Source organism: Corythoichthys intestinalis, chromosome 7 (genome assembly GCF_030265065.1).
Source record: "Corythoichthys intestinalis isolate RoL2023-P3 chromosome 7, ASM3026506v1, whole genome shotgun sequence".
NCBI lineage: Eukaryota > Metazoa > Chordata > Actinopteri > Syngnathiformes > Syngnathidae > Corythoichthys > Corythoichthys intestinalis.
This window is the reverse complement of record NC_080401.1, coordinates 54982871-55000181: the sequence shown is the minus strand read 5'-3', so window position 1 is coordinate 55000181 and position 17311 is coordinate 54982871. Positions and strand designations below refer to the sequence as shown.

Here is a 17311-nt window from a genome sequence, read left to right as displayed (position 1 = left end):
ATCCACAAGATGGCATTAACATTATTAACATTCTTTATGTGAAAGGGATCCACGGATAAAAGGACTTGTAATTCTTAAAGGATAAATGTGAGTTTGTATATCGTGACTAAATATTCCCATCTAGTGTATTTGTTGAGCTTTCAGTAAATGATACTGTAGCGACTTAACTGTTCTGCCCAAATGCATGATGGGAAGTGCAACCATGACTGTGCATACTCGAACCAATTGAAATATCTTCTCTGCGTTGGGAAGTAACATAGAGTGTTAAGGAAAAGGTCAACCACTATCGTTCTTCCCCACATTGCTTCCCACGATATTTCCAGTTGTTGAGAGAGGAATTTTAAGGCTTTAGCCAATTAACAAGAGGCTCCAAAGACTGCCAAAATTCTCTCCACTCATTTTACGCTGTCTGTTAGCTTTTTTTTTGCTCCCGATTCAATTCCAATCATTCCCGATAATTTTTCCCGATCATATACATTTTGGCAATGCATTAAAAAAAAAAATGAATACAACTCGGACGAATATATACATTCAACATACAGTACATAAGTACTGCATTTGTTTATTATGACAATAAATCCTCAAGATGGCATTTACATTATTAACATTCTTTCTGTGAGAGGGATCCACGGATAATTCTTAAAGGATAAATGTGACTTTGTATATCGTGACTAAATATTGCCATCTAGTGTATTTGTTGAGCTTTCAGTAAATGATACTGTAGCGACTTAACTGTTCTGCCCAAATGCATGATGGGAAGTGATGCAACCATGACGGTGTGGGGTGGCTGCATCTATATCTTCCCTGCGCAACTCCTGCCATTCTTCCCCATGTCGCTTCCCAAGAAATTTATAGTTGCTGTGGGAGGGATGACAAAGCTTTGGCCAATTAAAAGCACGGCCCAAATGAATGCTTGTATCTACTCCACTCACTTGACACTGCCTCTTATCTCTGTATAAAAGTAATACGGCGCCATTCTAGGCTGTTTGTGGCAATGCGTGAATGAGTTGTACTGCGAATGCGTTAATTGCGATAAATATTTTCACGTGATTAATTTAAGAAAATTAATTACCACCCGTAAACGCGATAAATTTGACAGCCCTACATTTAACAAAACAAAATAAATGCATTCATTTAGGATGAAATGCATTACTGATGCTACAACGATCTAACAATATACTGGCAAGCGGGGTGGCCAGTGGGGTGGCCAACCAATTTATAGGGGTGGCCGTGGCCACCCCTGGCCACCCCCTGGTGGCGCCACTGCGTTTCTAGTTTTGTAATTTACCGACATCAGAGCATGCGCTACATTGAAAAACGGCACTTAAAAAATTACATTTGAAATTTACATCTGTTTAAATACAACTCTTAGGTATAAAATTTATTATATTTTGAATGTGTAGCTGCTAAGAGAGCTGTAGCAAGCAACAGTGTGCCCCGCCTCATTTTACAAACAGTAAAGATTGTTCTCAGCACTTTTATAAAAAATTTCTTCAGATCAGTAAGTAAGCACATAAATATTATGCACTAAAATGCATGTTTAGATGATGGCAATGTTATTTTTGCTTGTTAGCAAAATAAAAAAAACATTGGAAAAAAAAAAAAACACTTGTATTTTCTGTTTCAGAGCATTAAATGTATTGAATCGAATCGAAAATCATACCGAACCGTGACTTAACTGTATCGTTGCATCCCTAGTTCTTTGTTTTGTTGTTGTCCAATGTGTAACAACAGACAACAGAATATTTTTTTTAATATCGGTTGGGGTTAAATATCAGTGGGTGACGATCAGTGTTGTTAATAACGGCATTATTTTTTTCAGTAGTGAGTAATCTAATTCATTACTTTTCTCATCTTGGCAACGCCGTTACCGTTACTGAGGCGGGAAAGACGTGCGTTACTATGCGTTACTATGAATGACACGAGAAAAGTCTGAGAGAGACGGACTCACGGAGACGAGAGAGCAGAGCAGGAGTGGGGACGCCGTTCCAAACGCGATGCTAGGTGGCTCCTGACTGTAGCCAATAGCCTACAAACTACGCCTACATGATGCTACGTTAGATATCACATACTATAGAACTAGATGCAAATGACAGACAAGGTGGCATTAGCAAGATATATATATATTGAAGTCAGAGGTTGCGCTAGACATTTTCGTTGTCTGTCATTTTAACTGACAGGGTCATAAAAATCCGGTCATAGTCTATTTTTACCCGTCACTTAAATATTTAAAACGATAATGATGACATATTCAATAGTATTTAGTTTTCATTCATTTTTAATTAATATTGTAACGCTTGCTTGGCGGCGAAAAATTAGACACGGACGTCGTGGTATTTTTCTCCCTTTTTACTCTGCTTATCGCCAACAACTCCGCCCCCAAAGAAAAAGAGGCAACGATATAGACCCCAATCACCAACGTCACACAATGATCTTAATTGTGGTTGTCAGCCCAAAATCTTCTAAATATATATGAAATGCATCTTACCAGATATAAAATGACTACTACATAGTCTGTGGTGATCGTTTGGTGCCCAGATTTCTTGTCGAATTACAGCAGTCCATCTCGCTCTCATCTTCGGGTCTCTCAGAATACGGTAGAACTTCAAGTCTCTCCGTCTATCTTCTCTGTTACAGCAACCAACTGCCACACACGCCTTCACCATTTTGATTATTAATATTAACGAGCAGAAAAACACTCCGTAATAGGAGGCATGTACGTAGCGGTAATGTGTAAACATGACGAGCTGACACACAATATGGTGGCTCCAGTCAGGGGGGCGGAGTTGTGACGTCATGTGATTGGGGTCTATACACAGGCGGCAATCTTGTCCATCAATTGGATGACACGCTGGCACACCGGGTGCACCAATAAGAACCTCGCGTTGATGTGTCAATCACGGTGCCGCCGCCAGACCCCGGTGACGCTACAATATTCTGACAGAAGAGCCAACGACGTCATGCAGTAAGAGAGACAATAGCTAATTAATATGCTAACTCGCCACCCTGTGGTCTGGGGTGTGAATTGCAACCTGTCAAAATGACGGACGGAATTCAGTTTTTTCCGTCACCGTTTTAAAAAAACGGTCAACGACGGAAAATATCCGGTTAACGCGACCCCTGATTGAAGTAGATGCGTTAGTAAACAGCCGCCATCTTAAAGCAGTAGACCTCTCAGGAAGGCTCTATTGTAGAGAACCTTCCTAGCGAAGCTAAGTACCGTAACTTTTTATCTGAAATGCTCCTAAATCGGCAAAATCTTGACTTAAATCTATCTTTAAATGATGAAACTGTTTTAAAACTCACACATGTCGAAAGTAAACAGAAGGGAACTAATGCAGTAACGCAATTTTAACAACTTTAACGGTTTATTCAGAACAGTTTTTTTTTGGGGGGGGGGGGGGGGCATGAAAATTATCACTAGTTACTTTGCCAAGTAATTAATTACTATTACATTCAGGTCACGGAGTTACTAACGCAATTACTTTTTGGGAGAAGTAATTTGTAACTAATTACTTTTTTTTAAGTAAGATTAACAACACTGGATTTAATTTATTAACTAACTTTATATTGTTTACTGCTGATTGTTATTTTATTATATTGTTTACTGTTTATTTTTGTTGCACTTCAACTGTAGGATAAATCTGTTGCTGTTGGAGTGCAATAAATATTACAAGCTTCTATAACACAACTACCTGTCTGTTCTTCTCTATTCAACTGAGTCGAATACTTCTCAGAAAATTTCAAATTCTTTGACGTACAACAACTTCTTTTTAAAGTAACAGAAATAGTTACTTTCCCTGGTAACTAGTTACATTTACTATAGAGTAATTCAGTTACTAACTCAGTTACTTTTTGGAAGAAGTAGTGAGTAACTATAACTAATTACTTTTTTAAAGTAACGTGCCAAACACTGGTGGCGAAGCAGTGAAATTACTAGTTTTTTTTCTTTCAGACAAAACTTTGGATTTATATTGGAAATATACCGCAAGTGTTTGTCTAGCTGAGGCGTTTCCTACATTTTGACTGTATTCGCATACAGGTAGTCGTGACCTTCCTTTGTTAGTGCATTTTTACTTGCTGTGGTATGGGCTTCCTGTTCTGTGGTTAAGACAAATCATTTGGTGTAATATCCAGCCGAGACGCTGCCGCATGAAGACAACGTCCGAATGAAGGAGCAGCTCTACATGGGCTCGGCTTCCAATTCCGCGACTCCCAGGCCACTGATGGTGCGCAGTCGCTCCGAGTATTGCTCGTCGCCGTCAGGTGCCGCCCATATGCCCCGCCGCCTATCCTCCAATCCCGCCGAGATGGCTTCGGCACAGCTGCTCCGTCGAGTCGAAGGTGCGTGGCAGTTTATTTTCTTATCAATCACTACCAGACATTGATTTAACCATGTCTTCGAAAACAGCCAGCTCCACCACCGGTCCAGAAAGCGGCGCCATGGAGAGGGAGGCTCGGCAAACATTCGCTAAAAACCCAGCATCCTGGTCCATCGACGAGGTCATGCAGTTCGTAAGGGACGCCGACCCAGCGACGTTGGCGCCACATGCGGAATTGTTCCGTAAACACGTAAGTTAGCGTTTGTTTGCTGCACTTGCAATACAATGCAATGGCACTTTACACTGCTGGCCAAAAGTATTGGCACCCCTGCAATTCTGTCAAATAATGCTCAATTTCGGTAGTAATATTTTCATTTATTTCGCTTGCAATGAAAAAACACAGAAGAGAATGAAAAAGAAAATTAAATCATTATCATTTTACACAAAACTCCAAAAATGGGCCGGACAAAAGTATTGGCACCCTCAGCCTAATATTTGGTAGTACAACCTTTAGACAAAATATCTGCGAACAATCACTTCCGGTATCCATCAATGAGTTTCTTACAATGCTCTGCTGGAATGTTAGACCATTCTTCTTTGGCCAACTGCTCCAGGTCTCTGAGATTTGAAGGGTGCCTTCTCCAAACTGCAATTTTCAGATCTCTCCACAGGTTTTGTATGGGATTCAGGTCTGGACTCATTGCTGGCCACTTTAGAAGTCTCTCAAACCATTTTCTAGTGTGTTTTGGGTCATTGTCTTGCTGGAAGACCCATGACCTCTGAGGGAGACCCAGCTTTCTCACACTGGGCCCTAAATTATGCTGCAAAATTTGTTGGTAGTCTTCAGACTTCATAATGCCATGCACATGGTCAAGCAGTCCAGTGCCAGAGGAAGCAAAGCAACCCCAAAACATCAGGGAACCTCCGCCATGTTTGACTGTGGGCACCCTGTTCTTGTCTTTGAAGGCTTAGTTTTTCCCCCTGTAAACTTTATGTTGATGCATTTTCCAAAAAAGCTCTACTTTTGTCTCATCTGACCAGAGAACATTCTTTCTCAGGTAAGTTTTGGCAAACTCCAACCTGGCTTTTGTATGTCTCTGGGTCAGAAGCAGGGTCTTCCTGGGTATCCTATCATGGAGTCCCTTTTCATTCAGATGCCGACGGGTAGTACGGGTTGACACTGTTGTACCCCTTGGACTGCAGGACAGCTTGAACTTGTTTGGATGTTAGTCAAGGTTCTATATCCACCATCCGCACATTGTTTCGTTGAAATTTCTTGTCTACTTTTCCTTTCCGTCCACATCTTAGGGAGTTTAGCCACAGTGCCATGAGCTTTACACTTATTGATGACACTGCGCACAGCAGACACGGGAACATTCAGGTCTTTGGAGATGGACTTGTAGCCTTGAGATTGCCCATGCTTCCTCACAATTTTGCTTCTCGAGTCCTCTGACAGTTATTTGGTCAGAGGTTGATTCAGTTTTAATCCATTTTAACTGGCTGCAAGTGTGTCTTAGTTATTGCCACCACCTGTTATGTGCCACAGGTACAGTGGGGCAAATAAGTATTTAGTCAACCACTAATTGTGCAAGTTCTCCCACTTGAAAATATTAGAGAGGCCTGTAATTGTCAACATGGGTAAACCTCAACCATGAGAGACAGAATGTGGGGAAAAAACAAACAGAAAATCACGTTGTTTGATTTTTAAAGAATTTATTTGCAAATCATGGTGGAAAATAAGTATTTGGTCTATACCAAAAGTTCATCTCAATACTTTGTTATGTACCCTTAGTCGGCAATAACGGAGGCCATACTTTTTCTGTAACTCTTCACAAGCTTTTCACACACTGTTGCTGGTATTTTGGCCCATTCCTCTATGCAGATCTCCTCTAGAGCAGTGATGTTTTGGGGCTGTCATTGGGCAACACGGACTTTCAACTCCCTCCTCACTGGCGTCAAAATGATAACAAGAACGGGGAGCCAAAATCCCAGAACCACAAAGGGGGATCTAGTGAATGACCTACAGAGAGCTGGGACCACAGTAACAAAGGCTACTATCAGTAACACAATGCGCCGCCAGGGACTCAACTCCCTGCTGAAGAAAGTACACGTCCAGGCCCGTCTGCGGTTCGCTAGAGAGCATTTGGATGATCCAGAAGAGGACTGGGAGAATGTGTTATGGTCCGATGAAACCAAAATAGAAATTTTTGGTAGAAACACAGGTTCTCGTGTTTGGAGGAAAAAGAATACTGAATTGCACCATACCCACTGTGAAGCATGGGGGTGGAAACATCATGCTTTGGGGCTTTTTTTCTGCAAAGGGACCAGGACGACTGATCTGTGTCAAGGAAAGAATGAATGGGGCCATGTATCGAGAGATTTTGAGTGGGAAAATCTCCTTCCATCCGCAAGGGCATTGAAAATGAGACGTGGCTGGGTTTTTCAGCATGACAATGATCCCAAACACACAGCCAGGACAACAAAGAAGTAGGGAGGAGAAGCATTTCAAGGTCCTGGAGTGGCCTAGCCAGTCTCCAGATCTCAATCCCATAGAAAATCTGTGGAGGGAGTTGAAAGTCCGTGTTGCACAACGACAGCCCCAAAACATCACTGCTCTAGAGGAGATCTGCATGGAGGAATGGGCCAAAATACCAGCAACAATGTGTGAAGAGCTTGTGAAGAGTTACAGAAAACGTTTGACCTCCGTTATTGCCAACAAAGAGTACATAACAAAGTACTGAGATGAACTTATGGTGTTGACCAAATACTTATTTTCCACCATGATTTGCAAATAAATTCTTTAAAAATCAAACAATGTGATTTTCTGTTATTTTTTTCCCACATTCTGTCTCTCATGGTTGAGGTTTAACCATGTTGACAATTACAGGCCTCGCTAATATTTTCAAGTGGGAGAACTTGCACAATTAGTGGTTGACTAAATACTTATTTGCCCTCACTGTAAGTAACAGGTGCTGTTAATTCCACAAATCAGAGGATTACACAAATCAGAGAGAACCCATAGAATTTTTCAAAGGGTGCCAATGCTTTTGTCCAGCCCATTTTTGGAGTTTTGTGTAAAATGATAATGATTTTTTCCCCCCCATTCTCTTTTGTGTTTTTTCATTGCAAGCAAAATAAATGAAGATATTACTACCCAAGCATTTGTAATAGGGAGAAATTGAGCATTATCTGACAGAATTGCCAGGGTGCCAATACTTTTGGTCAGCAGTGTATGTTCTGATTACAGTCTTTTCAAACTTTATTTGGTCAGGGATAGTTTCTGTTATTTATTCATTTATTTATTTTTGTACTCAAATCTTTTTAAATGCATTTGTTTAGTGTTCAGTCGTTCACTAACAGATCTATTTACATTTTTTAAAAATATAATTATGAGACAAAAACTGTTGTGTCATTAAAATGCAATTAATCATGAGTAATAATTACAAACTCGCTAATAGATAAGATAATTTTTCTTAATTGAGTCCCACTCTTTATTAAAAATGCAAAACATTTAAACTCAATTCATCACGTTAAAGCTAGGGCTGTCAAAATTATCGCGTTAACGGGCGGTAATGAATTTTTTAAATTAATCATGTTAAAATATTTGACTTATTTAACTAGGGCTGCAGCTATCGATTATTTTAGTAGTCGATTAATCGATGAACTATTTAGTTCGAATAATCGAGTAATCGGATAAGGATGATAAAAATTTAAAATACCTGAGCTGAGCCTCAAACAGTATAAGAAATTAAATAAATAAGGTACAACAAAAGAACAATTGGCTAACTTACATAGCAAAAGTCCGCTAGCTTAAATGCTATAAAATGTTACCTTTCTTTTTTTTTTTTTTTTACAGTGCGCTTAACAAATGGTTCAGACACCTATTCCCACAAAAAATGGCTAAATATACCTATTAACTAAAATACGAATGTTTAAAAAAAAAAAACTTTTGCGCAAACAGAAACTTAGCTTAGGTTGGTCTTAACAGGGAGCAGCTGGATTCAGCCATGTGAAATGAGGCAGACTAGAGGGTAGTGTATCCACCCAAATCAATAAAGTTAAATGCAAACACTTTCAAAACAAACCATTACAACGCCACTTTAATTAAACGAATACTCGAAGCACCAAAATTCAATTCGAATCTTTTTTTTCTAATCGAATACTCGAGTTAATCGATTAATCGTTGCAGCACTAGATTTAACGCACATGCCCCGCTCAAACAGATTAAAATGACAGCACAGTGTCATTTCTACTTGTTACTTGTGTTTTTTGGTGTTTTGTCGCCCTCTGCTGGCGCTTGGGTGCGACGGATTTTATGGGTTTCAGCACCCATGAGCTTCGTGTAATTATTGACATCAACAATGGCGAGCTACTAGTTTATTTTTTTAATGAAAATTTTACAAACTTTATTAAAACGAAAACATTATGAGGGGTTTTAATATAAAATTTCTATAACTTGTACTAACATTGATCTTTTAAGAAATACAAGTCTTTCTATCCATGGATCGCTTTAACAGAATGTTAATAATGTTAATGCCATCTTGTAGATTTATTGTTATAATAAACAAATACAGTACTTATGTACAGTATGTTGAATGTATATATCCCTCTTGTGTCTTATCTTTCCATTCCAACAATAATTTACAGAAAAATATGGCATATTTTAGAGATGGTTTGAATTGCGATTAATTACGATTAATTAATTTTTAAGCTGTGATTCACTCGATAAAAAATTTTAATCGTTTGACAGCCCTAGTTAAAACATGAATTTTATTGACTTGTTTTCCTGGTGTGGCAGTAATACACTTCTATAGAAAGTAGAATACAGTACGTTTGTAAAAATAAATAAATAAATAAATAAATAAAGGTTTCAATCATCACCAAATTAGACCAAAATGTGTTGCTTCAAAATTGATTTTATCTGTAATACTCGCAACGCTAATTGTCGCTTTGCGTTTTGTCAGGAGATCGACGGCAAGGCGCTGATGTTGCTGCGCAGCGACATGATCATGAAGTACATGGGTCTGAAATTAGGCCCCGCCCTAAAGCTGTGCCACCACATCGAGAGGCTGAAACAAGGCAAAGTGTGACCCGCAAGCAGGTCATGTGACTGACAGAGGTTTCTTCTCCGTAAAATAGTGAGGAATGTCGATTTTAAAACCTCATTGGCCGCCATTGACGGAGCTACACAACCAATGGCAACCAATGAGGTAACAAGGGATGGGCATCATTATCAAATGACTTTTGAGAAATTCTTCACCATTTTACATCATGCCTTGGCCCGTTACAGTATTCAAATTATATTTAAGAAAAATGTAAATAATTGTTTGTGAAAAATTACTAAAAAATAGTTTTGGAGTACGAGACAGTCTAGAATTGACCTTTTGCAAAAGCTCCGCCCCCCTCTAGTTACGATTGCTAATCCGACAAGCTCCATCACTCTAAAGGCACAACAATTGCGGACAGACGTAAATACTAAAGTGATTTAAGTGATTTATTTTGGTGCCAAACAAGTGCAACATCCTCCACATTGCTGTCAAGCCCGCTCCTTCCCCAAAAGCCGTGTTCAAGCTAGGCGCTAACGCTAATGCACAGCTGCACAGCTGCACCGCTACTGTAGCACTCTGTCTCTCTCGCTCTTGCTGCATGAATTCCAATTTCGGGGACTTGACAGTTCGGACCGCAGCCACATTCTGGAAAAATGTGGCCCGGATGGGATTTTAACCACATACGAAAGTGACCTGTTCAGCTGAGTCGGAAAAACAAGAAAAAATCAGATTTGTGCTAGATTTACAACTGAAATGGTCCTACAGATGTTGGATGATGGAGAGGCAGTGACTGGGTTGGACTCAAGTGTCCGAAATTTCTGATGATGAGGACCCAGACTATTGTCCAGGTGGCAGTGGCAGTTGTCCACCTGGAAATCCAACTGAACAGGATCAATCTGACTCATAAGATTCCACTTACAGTGCTGCTCGAAAGTTTGTGAACCCCACAGCGATGGTCAGATTTTTTGTAAAAAAAAACTAAAATAACCTTATTAAATGTTAAGTTATACCCAAATCCACAATACTGACATTCCAAATAATGGACTGAAACAAAAGAAATAGTTATATTGTCATTCTTTATTTAACAAAAGTGGTTGATTTAAGAAAAACTCAGATATCATGTGTGCAAAAGTATGTGAACCCCTTCAGTTAATAGGATATTGCGCCTCCTTTTGCAGAGATTACCTCAACCAAACGGTTTCTGTAGTGACTAATCAGCCTCTCACATCTACTTTGGGGGATTTTTGCCCATTCTTCCTTGCAGAACGCAGTCAGTTGAGAGAGGTTTGATGGGCGTCTGGCATGAACTGCTCGCTTCAGGTCCCGCCACAGCATTTAGATTGGATTTAGGTCAGGACTTTGACTGGGCCAGTCCAGAACACGAATCTTCTTCTTTTTCAGCCATTCCTTGGTTGTATTGCTGGAATGCTTTGGATCATTATCATGTTGCTTGATCCACCTTCTGCCAAGCTTTAACTTCAAAACAGATGGCGTCAGGTTATGTTCTAGGATTTGACAATATTCCTCAGAATTCATGATTCCCTGGACTATGTGGAGTTGTCCAGGTCCTGAGGATGAAAAGCAAGCCCAGATCTTGACATTCCCACCTCCATGCTTCACTGTTGGGAGAAGGTTCTTTTGGTGGTATGCAGTGTTGACTTTTCGCCAGACATGGCGGTTTTGGTTGTGACCAAACAGTTCAATTTTGCACCTACATCAGTTGATGAAAACTCTTTTTAATTTAGTCTCGACAACACAACTGTTAAAAAAACAAAAAAAACTACTGAATTGATTGATTAGGAAATCAGGTTGAAATAATAGAAAATTCCAAAATGTTGAGGGGGTTCACAAACTTTTGAGCAGCACTGTATGTGTCCTCTGAAGAAAAAAGTGTCCAAATCATGGCCAACAGAATGAGTTGGTAGAGCTCTTACTTGAGAGAATTACCTCCCACCCAGGGCAGAAAACAGCCACAATATCCTCAGAAATCGGTCAGAGCCTCCACAAGGGCTTAGCACAGCTGTCTCACCAAAAAGATGCATGGGAGCTCTTCATCATTGATGATAAAATACAAGGAAGGATAAAGTCTATTGCTGTTCTCTTTTTTCCCCTTTTTTTCCCAAAAATGTTAATTGAATCATAAAGATATTTCAAGCATGAACTCTTTCTTGTGTGGCCCTAAATATCATGCTATTTAATATACAAGTGATTATTCTTCACCAAAAGGGCATAAAAACACATTGGTTCTAATATGGGTTATTTTTTACCCACTTATGGAAGAGTGTAGGGTCCAGTAACTTGTGCATCTAAGGGTTAAAAATCCCAAAATACAGTGAGGAAAGCTGGAGTTTATAGTCCAGTGTGGCTTATCTATGAACAAATTTCGTGTCAAATTTGGTGGGTGGCGGCTTATAGTAAGGCGCGCCTTAAATAGTCCCAAAATTACGGTAAATCAAATAATGCAATAGGCATCCGAAAGCTTGACAGCGCTTGCTCTTTAAACACAGTGTGTTTGACATATGATTGGTTAATAGCCGTTTAGGAGGCGGAGTTTGCGAAAGGTGAATTGGCTTGATTCAAATCTCTTAACACGTTGTGCAATTTCGAATTGAAATTATTGGTCATAAAAATTAAAAGGTGATTTTAACGCCCTTCCCCAATTTTAAAATTCAACCGATGGTCACAGAATATTTCCGATAGATTTACAGATGACTTTATATTTTTTTAGCGCACTTTTTTTTTTCTTCTGGGTACCGTCGAATGTACATTTTGTAAAGGATCCTATTTTTTTAGGTCATATGTTAAAATACGAAGCAGTGTTGTTCCGGACGACTTCTCTCAGGTTTGTTTGGCTAATTTGTTTTTAAACTGCTCTGTAGTCACATATATTTTGTTTTGAAATTACTTTCAAGTATTTGATTAAAAAGAAGAAAAAAACACTTTTATTTCCCGTTTCTGTGCGCAGGTTTAATGAATTGTCATCTTTTAGGATCAATGACCTTCATGTGAAAGATTGTTGCTCAAAGAATGGAATTTCACAGAACAATAGTTTAAACACAGAAAATGAGGTATTTTTAAAATTTGATTTACGTTAAAAATATTACGAGAATGAAGTCATACATTGTCATATTACAAGAGAAATGTCATCATATTACGGGATTAAAGTCGTATTATTATCAGAATGAAGTCGTACATTGTAATATTACATAGGCTTGCTACTAGCACACATGCTAGCGAGCTTCGGCTACACAACGCCCGCTAAGCCATGGCTCGACTCTCTTCTCCACCCGGTTGTGCCAACTGTGTTGCCCCGGCCGATAAAATCCTGGAGCTCTAGGGTAGAATCTCCACGCTCTACCAGATCCAGGAGGCCGAGAAGCTGCTCGACACCATCATCTTCACTGCACTGCAACCAGTTCCACCACATCCATATGTTCCATCGAGCCTGCTTCCTCCACTCTTGCAGCTGATCTCCCTCCACCTGCTGGGTCTGCTGATGCTCCTCTGCCACCGTCGTCTGTGTGGCCTCCTCCTCCATCCATCTCCGACGTCTCCTGAGCTCGGCTGCGGGCCAAACCCAAGGCTTCGTCTTGCTCCACTAGATCTCAGGAGCACTGGCCCGGAAATTGAAGAGCCCACCGCAGACCCCACTCTCCTATAAATTTGAAATCCAGGATCTCAGTGAGTCCTCTCCCCCATCCCAAATAAAGTGTATCACAAACGTGAGTACACCCCTCGCATTTCTGCAGATATTTAAGTATATCTTTTCATGGGACAACACTGACAAAATGACACTTTGACACAATGAAAAGTAGTCTGTGTGCAGCTTATATAATAGAGTTAATTTATTTTCCCCTCAAAATAACTCAAAATATAGCCATTAATATCTAAACCCCTGGCAACAAACGTGAGTACACCCCTTAGATTCAACTCCGGTCCTTGAGGGCCCCTATCCAGCTTGTTTTCCTTGTCTCCCTCCTTTAAAACACCTGAATCAAATGATCAGCTCATAAGTAAGCTCTGCAGTAGCCTGATAGCGATCCTGATTATTTGAGTAAGGTGTGTTGGAGGAGGGTGACATGAAAAACAAGCTGAATAGGGGCCCTCGAGGACCGACGTTGGCTACCACAGCCTTAAGCTACGTCTACACTAGGACAGATAATTTTATACCTGTCCACACTTCGTTTGAGGTGCGTTTAAGTGCCTCCCCGCTTCTGCAACGTACGCGTGCATTTGCGCAAACTACGCATGCGTAAGTGGCAACAGTTTTGACAGGCAGAAATGTCTGGGGGGAAAAAATGATCGCACGCCTCTTTGACTGGGGGTACCACGCAGGTCGCTTTTTGGGGTTTAATTTTCTTCTCTGCATTTATATAAAGTGGGGAGAACAAGTATTTGATACACTGCCAATTTTGCTGGTTTTCCCACTTGCAAGCCATGTAGAGGTCTGTAATTTGTATCATAAATTCTCTTCAACTGTGAGGGACGGAATCTAATACAAAAATCCAGAAAATCACATTGTATAATTTTTAAATAATACATTTGTATTTAACTGCATGAAATAAGTAATTGATACATTACCAACTAGTAAATATTTCGGCTCTTAGTTCTTTTTTAAGAACCCCTCCTGTTCTCCACTCATTACCGGAAGTAACTGCACTTGTTTGAACTTGTTACCTGTATAAAAGACACCTGTTCACATGCTCAAACAAACAAACTCAAAACTTTGGCCAAGACCAAAGAGCTGTGTAAGGACATCAGGGATAAAATAATAGACCTGCACAAGGCTGGGATGGGCTACAGGAAAATAAGCAAGCAGCTTGGTGAGAAGGTAACAACTGTTGGAGCGATTAGTAGAAAATGGAAAAGTTCAAGTTGACGGTCAATCTGCCTCGTTCTGGGGCTCCATGCAAGATCTCACCTCGTGGGGCATCACTGATCATGCGGAAGTTGAGGGATCAGCCCAGAACTACACGGTAGGACCTGGTCAATGACCTGAAGAGAGCTGGAACCACAGTCTCGAAGAAAACCATCAGAAACACATTACGCCGTCGTGGATTAAAATCCTACAGCGCACGCAAGGTCCCGCTGCTGAAGCCAGTGCATGTCCAGACACGTCTGAAGTTTGCCACTGACCATCTGGATGATCCAGAGGAGCAATGGGAGAAGGTCATGTGCTCGGATGAGACCAAAATTGAACTTTTAGGTCTAAACTCGGCTTGTCGTGTTTGGAGGAAAAAGAAGGATGAGTACAACCCCAAGAACACCATCCCAACAGTGAAACATGGAGGAGGAAACATCATTTTTTGGGGCTGCTTCTCTGCCAAGGGTACAGGACGACTGCACCGTATTGAGGGGAGGATGGATGGGGCTATGTATCGCCAGATCTTGGCTGACAACCTCTTTCCTTCAGTGAGAGCCCTGAAGATGGGTCGTGGCTGGGTCTTCCAGCATGACAACGACCCAAAGCACACAGCCAAGGCAACTAAAGAGTGGCTCCGTAAGAACCATCTTAAGGTCTTGGAGTGGCCTAGCCAGTCACCAGATCTGAACCCGATAGAAAATCTATGGAGGGAGCTCAAAGTCCGTGTTGCCCGGCAGCAGCCCCGAAACCTGAAGGCTCTGGAGAAGATCTGCATGGAGGAGTGGGCCAAAATCCCTGCTGCAGTGTGTGCAAACCTTGTCAAGGACTACAGGATACGTTTGGTATCTGTAATAGCAAACAAAGGTTTCTGTACCAAATATTAAGTTCGATTTTTGTGATGTATCAAATCCTTATTTCATGCAATTAAAGTGCATGTGACACGAAAAAGCATGTTTATTTCATAATACACGCGGTATTTTATGCCCCTGAATGATATGGACCGCTTGGATGTGTGTGGAAGCGATCGCTATATTTATTTAGTTTTTTTAATCCCGCGCCATGAAAATGAGTGACTTCGGTCTTGCATTGAGGAGGAGGGCGTTGTGACGTGTACGGTAGAAGACGTCCTCTTCACTGTACAGTGTACTGTTGTGTATGAGGACGAAGGATTCAGCTGATTTTGTGGATTAATACGTTTATTTTTCGCATCACGCCATCCAAACGGCTGCAGAAAAATCATTCTGTATGAGGGAGAGGCGTATGCGCCTTTTTGGAGTTTCAAAAGGTTCCCATTCACCGTGGATATTTACTGTGGGACCAATGGACTTACGAGGAAGTGAGTAAACATCTTGTTTTGTATTATGTCAAATATGAATACAGCGATTACAAAGTAAACACTACAAACTTCCTTTAAATAAAGGACTACTTACGTTTGATCATTGATAGGCAGGTAAAAAGCTCTCCTCTGCTCATTAGCAGCACGTTAGCTGCACAACAACTCCAGCCACCCTCCTCCGGGGAATGAACTGTAAATTGCTCTCCGCCGGACTGTTTGCCGATCCGCGAAGACAATCAACAACCGGGTCAACATGTCAAATAATCCAGGCTAGTAATGTGTGATTTTCCGCTTCGAAGACTTTGAAACATCACTCGGTTCGGGTTAGCATGTCAGCTAGCTGTCACGCCGTCTGGTTTGTTTACATTCTCCGATGCCGGGGAAGGGAAATGACATATGTCCGATTTGGGTGTCATAAAATATCGTTCGGGAGGTGCGACAGTAAAGGTGAAGTTGACAATTTTGACCATTATGAAGTAATTTTGCCATGTCGTCCTGAATAAATGCATTTTTATGATTTCATATTCCATTCAGCACAAGACTGTTATTTGTCATGACCATGCCATTTATTTAGCAATTGGGGAAAATACTTGGATAAAAAGAATATCCTGTAAAAATATTTAAGTAAAGAGACAGAAACAATGAAATTTTGCCGCTCTCAACGTCGCGTTCTCCTCGTTGTGAATAGTTCCCCCTCGACGGGCTGACTGGTCCTTCTCAAGCCATTTATATAGCTATTGGGGAAAAATACTTGAATAAAAAGAATATCCTGTAAAAATATTGGAGTAGAAAGACTGAAACAATGACATTTTGCGGCTCTCTTCGTCGCGTTTTCCTCGTTCTGAATAATTCCCTCTCAATGGGCTGAATAGTAAAACCGATGAGCCCAGTCTACCGCTGACGTCATCCACCTGTTGGGGACGCTAAAGCCCTATAATGGTAGGCGTGGCTAACCGGCAGATTAAAAGACTAATTTCTCGTCATCTGCGCTTTGCTAAATTGTTGTATATAGTGGAATCATCTCATAATATGATTCTAATTCACATAATAATGCCATTTAAGACTTTTTTTCTCGTGTCGTATGCTCTTCAAATGCAAATTTATTATTTAAAAATCATACAACGTGATTTTCTGTTTTTTTTGTATTAGATTCCGTCCCTCACAGTTGAAGAGAACATATGATACAAATTACAGACCTCCACATGCTTTGCAAGTGGGAAAACCAGCTAAATCGGCAATGTATCAAATACTTGTTCTCCCCACTGTATATCTGCAGAAATGTGAGGGGTGTACTGACTTTGCCATCGGACCAGAATAGATTAAAATTGTCTATAAACTGGATATTGTGGAACCTACAGGCTGACCGCAGCCAGGTGTGGAGGGCGAGTAGCCTGCTGAAGGACTCCGGCAACCGCACCCGAGAGTGGGAATTGGGCCGCTGATTCATTTAGATTTTTAAGTGAGGGAAAGGAAGATTAGCAGGTCAGTGAAGGTGCTCTTAGTCACTTCAGACTGTCGGAGGACCGTGCCATTTGTTCCGACATGAATGATTATTTTCTGGACAGAAAGCGGTAGGGAGGGTAGCAAGCGAGGGACTGCCGCAAGAATGTTGGGAGATCGTGACCCCGGGGAGACAGTGCGTGATCACACTGAGGAAGTGAATGTTTCTAATAGTGGAGTCGCCAACAATCAACGCAGCTGGGGGGAAAGTGGGCAAGGGCAAGTCAGGAGGGGGCTCAAG

At 40.8% G+C, this 17311-nt stretch overlaps 1 protein-coding gene across 1 annotated transcript in view; it reads left to right on the top strand.

Moving 5' to 3' along the window:
* The window catches only part of LOC130918987 (sex comb on midleg-like protein 2), a 59575-nt gene extending 46165 nt beyond the window's left edge, over positions 1-13410 (top strand). The window contains exons 13-15 of the mRNA XM_057841335.1: positions 4138-4344; positions 4412-4572; positions 9287-13410. Coding sequence (XP_057697318.1) covers positions 4138-4344; positions 4412-4572; positions 9287-9412 — 494 coding nt within the window. The 3' untranslated portion in view covers positions 9413-13410. The remainder of the gene's footprint in view (positions 1-4137; positions 4345-4411; positions 4573-9286) is intronic.
* Positions 13411-17311: the final 3901 nt, after the last annotated feature.